This window comes from Harmonia axyridis, chromosome 6, assembly GCF_914767665.1.
Source record: "Harmonia axyridis chromosome 6, icHarAxyr1.1, whole genome shotgun sequence".
Taxonomy (NCBI): Eukaryota; Metazoa; Arthropoda; class Insecta; order Coleoptera; family Coccinellidae; genus Harmonia; species Harmonia axyridis.
Window position 1 is genome coordinate 9910622 of NC_059506.1, and position 9313 is coordinate 9919934.

Consider the following 9313-nt stretch of genomic DNA (forward strand, 5'->3'; position numbering starts at 1 on the left):
TGAAATGGAACACACATATTAATTATCTTTCAAAAAAACTCAACAAAGTCATTTATGCTTTCAGAATTATACATAAATATATAAATCAAAATGTAAAAAAAGTGCTGTACTATGCTAATTTCGAATCGCTACTGAGATACGGAATAATATTCTGGGGAATAAGTTCATCTGTCCAGTCCATATTTGTCAGTCAGAAGCGCATAATCCGAGTATTATTGAATATGGGGTTTAGGGATTCCTGCAGAGGTAAATTCAGGGAATTAGGCGTTCTAACAGTTTATGGTTTGTACCTGCTCGAGTGCCTTCTATACCTTCATAGAAATAAAACAGAATTCCTTAAAAATAATACTAATTTTACGTATAACACAAGAACGGTTGATATTACTTTTCCACAACATAAGCTATCTCTATCTGAAAAAAATCCATCATATATGTGCATAAAAATTTTCAATAAATTACCCCAGAATATAAAAAATATTGAGAATTATAAGATCTTCAAGGCAAAAACAAAGAAATTCTTGATTAATATGGAACCCTATTGTTTGGGGGATTACTTTATATAATCAAATTGTAAATCATTGTAATTGACACTATTTCATTTTGTATTTTTTTCTGTGTATGAAAATTTAAAATCTGAAATAAAGAAACTATCTATCTATCTATCTATCTATACTGTGGATGATGTACTCTTAACTTTTTGTTGATTATTATATCTTTTGTTAGGATATGTTGTTGGAATTTGATTTTGATTTGTGGAATTATTTGAATACCGGCTATTGTATTATATTTTGTGTATTTAGAAGTCACGTTCAGGCTCACGTCTCTGTGATTATATGTTTATACCCTGTAGCTTACACAATAAACCATTTAATTATTATTATTATTCTGTCAAAAATTGGGAACAAAATTTGATCATAACTTTCGATTTTCAAATTTGAAAATGGAATTCCATATTCACAATGAATGCAATAATAATACATTTTTATAATACAAGTGCAGAAGGTATTGATATTCTTCCACAAGTTCAACATGAACAAGCGGTAGAATGAGCCTTCTGTCCGAGTATTATACATTATTTTATCTAATCACTGAATATTATTTCAAAGTATAGGATTATTTCCATAAATATCGTTAAGTGCTTATTGTATTGAGCACTATTGTAACATCTTTGTTACAACTCATAATGCCCGAGAACAGTTGTTTGTTTTGAGTCGTGGTTCTGATCTCTGAATTCATCAAATGGAAGGGACAAAAACCCAGGTCGATCAAACACCTCTTTTATTCACACAAGTGTTTAACAATCTGAATCTTTAAAATATCTGGTATATATATTCGATTCATGGCGTTCGCAGCGTGAACACGTATCGCCACTGCTCCGCTTATTTTTCAAATATTATTAGAAATATTCAAACTGACTAAGAATCTCATACTAAATGGGTGGTACAAGACGAAACCCTGACACCCAGGATACTTCGAATACGATTATCCAAGAAAGGATGTCTAAAATGGAAATTAAATTTCAAGAGGGATTGGATAAACTACGTAAAGATTATATAGAACAGAATTCATCCACCTTCGATCAGGGAATTCCTGCAAGCTTAGAAAAAAAACTCAAACAATTCGAGATCGAAATCAAGGAAGACATCAAAAACCTAAAAGAAGAACTTTTATCGATTCAATCCAGAATTCAAAAAAATGAACAACAAGTTGATAAAATTCAAAACAGTAGCAACAATAAAAAGCTTTTACTGAGGGGTGTTCCCGAGAAGGATAATTCCAGCGATATGACGAAGGAATTATTGAATATTTTCAACAAGAAAATGAATATCAACATCCAACCAACAGAATTAGTCACCTGTTATCGCCTGAGAAAAAATGATAACAAACAGAAGGATAACAAGCCGTCACCTGTGATTGTCGAGTTCGTTACCCAGTGGCGTCGTGATGAAATTTTCTTCAGTAAGAGTCGACTAAAGGGATCCAATCTGTTGATATCTGAGGTGCTACGAAGGGATGAAATACAACTATTCCAAAAGGTGCGACAGGCTTTCGGAAATAATTCCTGGACGAAGAGAGGTAAAGTCTTCGCTTTGCATAATAACAAGAAAATTCATATTCAAGATGAAAATCACTTGAGTCTATTAATTAACTAACAGCGGAGTGGAATCATATGTTTTGGGACACTGTTATTTTTCAAAACATTTGTTGAGAGAGTCGTAAAACTTTATAGTAAATTTGCATCTGCGTTCACTATTTTTCTTATATTATTTTTGTAATGATATTTCAACTCCATACACATTAATCGCTGGAGATCTGATCACTAACATTCAAATACATTTAATGTAGGTTTTTTTTTTTTTTTTTACATTTTTTTCTGTTCTATGTTATGAAAGCAAGTAGTTTAAAAATTGGTCATATAAATATAAGATCTCTAATTCCAAGTCTTGAAGAGTTCAAACAATTCATTACCTCGAATAATTTCGATGTTGTAGGTGTATCGGAAACATGGCTCAATAAAACAATTAACTACGAAAACATCATAATTGACGGATATAGGGGTATCTATCAAAGTAAAAATGGTAGAGGTGGAGGCGTGGGATTATTCATCAAGGTAGGTTTTAATATCACACGCATTGAAAATGAGTATACAAATAACTCTAGTTTTGAACAAGTCTGGATTCGAATGCGTCTAAGTAAGATGGATATTGTTCTAGGATGTATTTACAAACCACCGCAATACAGTCAATCTAGCTTTTTGACAGATTTTGATGATATTTTATCCTCATTAGCACCTCTTTCTGACAATATATGCTGTGTTGGTGATTTCAATTTAAACTACCTGAATTACTCCTCTAAGGAGGTGAGAGAGTTCAACCTTCTGCTCAGTTCCATGGGCCTGGCCCAAGTTTTTACCCATCCTACTAGAGTAACATTACAAAGCGAATCCCTAATTGATCTGATCATTATGTCTGATAATATGGAAGTGGTCAAGTGTGATACCCTGGCCTCAATGTTTTCAGATCACGAATTCATTTTTTGTGAAATTCAAATACCTACTTTAAAAAAAAAAACAGAATTCAAAGAATACAGAAACTACAAGAATATTGATATACAGCAGTTCGATCAGGACTTGCGCTCCATTCCTTGGCGGAATATTCTAGACATAGACAATGCTGACGGGAAAGTTGACTTTATTAACGCAAATATAAACGCGCTGCTTGATCTACATGCACCAATTAAAAAGATTAGATTGTCGAAGTCTAAAAGACAACCCTGGCTTGACAATGTTAGACACCTAATGAAACTGCGTGGCAAAGCCTTAAGTAAATATAAGAAAAATCGCACTGATGAGAACCGAGCCCACTATAAATCATTAAGGAACTTAGTTTCTTCGAAAATTGAACATGAAAAAAAACTGTTTCTACAAGAAAAATTTTCAACAAATAATAATCTTTGGCAAGAACTTAAATATTACTGCGGTGATTTCAAAGATGGCATCACCCAAATACCTGAAAACTTGAGAAATCCTGATGAAATCAATCGTTCCTTCATTTCATTAATTCCACAACCCGTAATTGATCCGGAGGACACTATAAAATTCTACTCGCAAAACCGGAAAAGATCGTTAACCTCTATCCTCAAATTCACTACTGTATCAGAAATGGATGTGCTCAAAATAATCTCTCAGTTGAAATCTAAAGCCTGTGGCATAGATGGCATCAATATACACGTACTACATCTTTGTACCCCGTTTATTCTTCCATTTCTAACTCATCTCATAAATTACTGTATTTCCAACTCAGTTTATCCAACTACATGGAAAAAGGCACTTGTAATCCCAAAACCAAAAAAAACATCTCCTAAAGAATACAGGGACCTCAGACCTATAAGCATCCTCCCATGCTTATCGAAGATTCTTGAAAAAATAATTAACGAACAACTAATTAATCATATAGAAGCTAACAATATCCTTCCTGAAACACAATCTGGTTTTAGAAAATATCACAACTGTTCTACCACTCTAGCAGATATCACGGATGACATCTTTCGTGCCACAGATAATGGTAAATCCACATTGCTTGTTCTCTTAGACTATAGTAGAGCCTTTGACACCCTTGATCGGTCTATATTGTTGGCAGCTCTCCACTACATAGGTTTGGGTGAAAGCGCGGTTGCCTTTTTCAGTAGTTATTTTGATGGGAGGACTCAAAGAGTCATGATAGACGGTGTTCTATCCGAGGAACTACCTGTGACTAGAGGTTGTGCACAGGGATCAATTCTGGGAGCAACTCTTTACATAGTGTACACCTCTGAGCAAGATTGCTCTTTTAATAAATGCAAAGCTCACTACTACGCAGACGATACTCAAGTATGTATATCCTTTGACAACACTGATGTCGTTGAAGCTTGTAACACGTTGAATCTCGAACTTATGAATTTTTCAGCTCAACATCACCTTCACATCAATGCAGAAAAATGTACGGCATTACTTTTCGGTCCTAAAAATTGTAGAGAACAAACTGAAAAATTGGTGAATATAAAAATCGGTGATAAAAGTTTGAAGGTTGAAAACGGCAAACGTAATCTAGGAGTGATTTTTGATAATAATCTAAGATTTGATGATCATGTCTCGAACTGTATTCGTCGGGCATATTACAAATTAAGGCTGCTATATTGTAATCGGCACTATATCCCAGAGAAACAAAAAAAAATTTTATGTGACTCCCTTGTATTGTCAACTTTTAACTTTGGTGACGTGATTTATGGGGAATGCTTAACTGCAATAGCCAGGGCGAGAATTCAGCGTGTCCAGAATTCATGTCTCAGATTTATATACGGCATAAGAAAATTCGACAGAATCTCTCATAAACTCAAAGAAATAGGTTGGTTGAACATGAATTTCCGCCGAAAATTACACTCAGCCTGCTTCTATCATAACATTGTGTTGAATAAAACTCCGAACTATCTTCATAGAAAGATAATATATAGAAGTCATGTTCATAATATAAATATAAGAAATAGAGGTCTTATAACACCACCTATTCATAGAACGACCTTTTTCGAAAGAAGTTTCACCTATAACATCGCAAAAGTCTATAATCCTATTCCATACACCTTCAAGACTTTGAACATAAAAGCGTTTAAAAATAAAATGTTTGAATTATACTTGAAAGAACAGAACGAGCCCTAGTTCTTCTATTTTCTTGCACATTATCTAACTGACTCCATTAGTGAACGCAGAACGCCTATGAAAAAAGTGTGAAAGAACAAATCAAAATTATTTTTTTTTTTGTTTTTTATTTCTTTTTCTGTAAGGGTTGAGTAGAGCAGAATATGCATGAGCATAACTGGACTCCGCCTTTTTTCACAATAAATCAAACTAGCTAATAACTAAAATAAGATAAGATAAGAATTATTGTAACTTTTTTGTGAAAATAAAGACATTATTATTATTATTATTATTATTATATATATATATATATATATATATATATATATATATATATATATATATATATATATATATAGGCTGATTCTGGATTGGTACCGATCATTCATATGGACAAAAGGTAAACATGATTTTAGGATTGAAGAATCGCATAGAAAAGGTTGCGCATCCAAGTCTAAGGCGGCAGAATCTGAGGTTGTTGATGCAGTTGATGCTAGAGAATGGATACCCAAAAAGGTTATTGTCCAGGTTGATTTATAATACCACTCCTTCGACACGGCCAACGAATGGAGAGAGGAGCGCATCCACCACTGTGGACACTGAGAACACGGGTAGAATTCTTTACTTGTCTATTCCCCTAATTAATGGTATGACAAACGCATTAATTAACCTCTTAAAGACCACAGAAATTATGTTGATTCAGAAATCTTATTTTAAAATTGACAGATTATACAGTCGAGTGAAGGATAGGATGACTGTTGATAACATGAGTGGTGTGGTATATTGTATTCCTTGTTCAATATGCAGTGAGGTGTACATTGGTCAGACGTCTCAGCTTCTGAAGAGAAGGATTGCTCAACACAAAAGCGACATCAAGAATTCAAGTAAGATTTGTGCCCTAGCAGACCATACCCGGGACAAAGATCATCCAATGAATTATGATTCCACCAAAATCCTAGAAATTGAAGTTAGTGGAAGAAAAAGATGTTTCTTAGAGATGTATCATATTAAACGCCAAACCTGTTCGATGAACTACAGAAGGGATGTAAATAATATCAGCTCCATCTATTCTTATTTGATTCATTATGACCAGTTCGGTGGGAGAGAATTGGGTGGATCACATACAGAAGGAATTTCAACAAGTTCAGCAGTCGTAGGGATAACGTGAAAATGAATTCTGTGTTCTAGGACATTTCTGTGAGAGGGGATTGGTTTCGGTTCATGGAATCTTTAAAAAAAATCGCATTTGTTCTGGGTTCGGTGAGAGTGAATTACTGCGACCAATGTGATTTAATGCTACTCTATGTTTCATCTGTCATGTGCGTGTATTCTGTGGCAAGTCTGGTTGACAACATTTTTGACAACCTCTCATTTTGTTGATTATTCTGTTTACCTATTTATTTATTATAATTGATTTCTACTCCTTCACTAACGAAGTATCAGATCTTTTTTCGCTGAAGTTGTTGATGTTCTTGTTAGTTGCTTTCTTGAGAGCTATTGATTTGTGTTCAAATAAGATCTTTACATTAGATGGTTATTTGGGCTGTTTCCATCATCTGTGCGGTTGGATGTTTCCGACGTTTCGGCAAGCATTCGCCTGCCGTCCTCAGGGTGGTGGTCCTGAGAAGGACCGATTGGGTGGTTCTGAGAAGAACCGTTTGCCAAACTTGGTCTGTCTGGACTTGTACGCACCATACTTTTTTCGATTTCGTATGAGGGTATCGGGGTTTGAACCTTAGTCGTATCGGTTGCAATCCTTTAACTCTCACCACTAGTCTACAGAAGCAGGTAGTAATCTATACGCATTAAGCTTAATATAAGTTACACCTGTATGCGCAGTTGGGATGCGCAGTAGTCGAATATTCGGGTTGCGCAGATGGTGTGCGCAGTTATCCGTCCGAATTCCGATTCATTTTTAATTTGGTGGTGTCGAGGTGCTTCCGACCTGGACCGGGTTCAATTTCCTCAGATCAGATCTTATGATTGGTGCCCAGACTTCCTTGATCTCCAGAGACGGCATACTTATGGGATTCGGAGTGATGGCCATGAAGGCTGCTTCTTTGAGTTTCCTCCGTTTCGATCTTTCTTCCTTCGATATTATGGAAGCTTCATCCCATTTGATCCTATGTTCCTCATCCCAAGCATGTTGGACTAGCCTGGATTTCTCTGTTTCTCCCAGTCGAGCTAGTTTTTGGTGCTCTTTGACTCTTGTGTCCAGGGGGCGTTTGGTCTCTCCAATGTAAGATCTACCGCACTCGCATGGTATTTCGTATATGCAATTTTTAGTTCTTTGATTTTCGTTGTCAGGTTTCACCTTGGTTAGGTTAGCCCTGACAGTGTTCTTAGTTTGGAATGCAGTTCTCACGCCGTATCTATTACCAATTCTTCTGAGTTTTTCTGATAACCCTTTCACATATGGGATGACCGTGGTTATCGTTTCAGTTGATTCGGTTTGTGTTTCTGGTCGAGGTTCTGTGTTATCCCTCGGTGTTCTGGCGATTTCTAGTATCCTCTTGGGGTAGCCGTTCTTCTCAAGAATATCTGTGATCTTATCGAATTCTTCGTTCTTATCGTTCAGACTGGAGCACACTTGAGTTGCTCTGTCATAGAGGCATCTGGCTACTCCCAATTTGGTGTTGAGGTTATGGTTAGATTCGAAGTGGAGATACTGACCTGTGTTCGTTGGCTTCCTGTAAATCGTGGTTCGAGGAATTCCTTCCTGTTTGTGTACGAGCACATCCAGGAATGGAAGTTGTTCATTTTCCTCAATTTCCATCGTGAATTTTATGGATTCCTCTATGTTATTGAGGTGTTCTAGGAATCCTGCGATGGTCTCTTTTCCATGAGGCCATATCACGAATGTGTCATCCACGTATCTTCGCCATAGTTTCGGTTTTAACACATATTGGTCTAATGCTCTTCCCTCGAAATCTTCCATATATATGTCTGCCAGTACCGGGGACAATGGTGAACCCATGGCCATTCCGAATTCTTGTTGGTAGAAGATGTTATCTACCTGGAAATACGTGGTCTTGATACAGACTGAGAGCATATCCATAATTGCATGTATGCTCAGTGTGGTTCGTTCAGCTAATGTTTGGTCCTCCTCGAGTTTCTTTCTCACGATCTCGAGTGTTTGATCTGTGGGAACATTTGTGAACAAGCTGGATACATCGAAGCTTACCATGGTGTCCTGGTTGAGGATTTCTTGTGTGCGCATGGTTTCTATGAAATGTTCCGTATTTTTGACCATTGCTGTTGTGTGGCCTCTTAGTGGTGAAATTATCTTGAGGAGGAACTTGGCTAAGGAGTGGCAAGGGGAATTTCTTGAGCTGACGATCGGTCTCAAGGGGATGTTCTCCTTGTGTATTTTTGGGAGACCGTATAGATGTGGAGGTTTGCTGTAGTGGGCCCAAACGGGACCATCTAGAGCAAAAATGACAAGAATAAGACCCCCCTCAAAATCGTCTGGAGATCCCGGGAAAAATCCCAAACCTTCGATTCTCCCCGCGGTTTTCGAGTATACGGGGTGTTTCGGATCATTTTGACATTTCAAGTCCCATATTTCTGTGGTATCTGTGGACAATTTGGCTGTCAGTGTCATGTTAATAATAAATATTCCATTTCGATATATGAAAGTTCTTGAAAAAGTTTGCAGTTTCCAAAATTGTTATTCAATATTTAAATAAATGCCGACAGATAAAATGCAAAGTCTTCGGCGAATCGAAAATTCGATAGATATTTGTCAAAATTTGGAAATGAACATTTATATCATCGAATGCATTTTCCTCAATTCAGGTTTGTTTTAAGTGTTTGTATCATTCAATTGGATATGAATGTTACTTCATTTCAGGAATTTTTCGTTTATTTTCCACAAACTATAAAACTACATTCTCTTTCGTGAGAATTTGAATCTATTGCGACAGAAGATGGAACTACAAAACAGAACAGAAGCTTCATCTGATCATGTATTAAACAGATAGAAAAACTCCTTATAGATAATTCACAATTGGCTTTATTACTGGAAAAAGAGCCAAGTTAGTCAGATGACATTCAAAAATTTCCATGTGTTTTTGGAATATCTAAAATATACACTTTTACGACAGAAGAGTGCAAAAATATAAATGATCAATCCGTTTTTGA

At 36.1% G+C, this 9313-nt stretch overlaps 2 protein-coding genes across 2 annotated transcripts; one reads left to right on the plus strand and one right to left on the minus strand.

The window, feature by feature from the left end:
- The first annotated feature begins 1433 nt into the window (after positions 1-1433).
- Positions 1434-4535, plus strand: LOC123683034. The gene is made up of 5 exons (XM_045621930.1): positions 1434-2076; positions 2493-2611; positions 2858-2993; positions 3804-4369; positions 4446-4535. Exons 1-5 carry the CDS (start codon positions 1434-1436, stop codon positions 4533-4535), a joined length of 1554 nt encoding a protein of 517 aa, XP_045477886.1.
- A 2550-nt stretch (positions 4536-7085) lies between these two features.
- Positions 7086-8423, minus strand: LOC123683035. The gene has a single exon (XM_045621932.1). The coding sequence runs from the start codon at positions 8421-8423 to the stop codon at positions 7086-7088; it is 1338 nt and encodes a 445-aa protein (XP_045477888.1).
- Positions 8424-9313: the final 890 nt, after the last annotated feature.

Excerpts from the sequence above, each read along its gene's own strand:
- LOC123683034 (XM_045621930.1), top strand. The coding sequence starts at position 1,434 with ATGGGTGGTACAAGACGAAACCCTGACACCCAGGATACTTCGAATACG. Across the intron at positions 2,077-2,492 it reads TAATTCCTGGACGAAGAGAG|GTGTATCGGAAACATGGCTC; the intron begins GTAAAGTCTTCG and ends TCGATGTTGTAG. Across the intron at positions 4,370-4,445 it reads ACTACGCAGACGATACTCAA|CTCAACATCACCTTCACATC; the intron begins GTATGTATATCC and ends TGAATTTTTCAG.
- LOC123683035 (XM_045621932.1), bottom strand. The coding sequence starts at position 8,423 with ATGGTCAAAAATACGGAACATTTCATAGAAACCATGCGCACACAAGAA.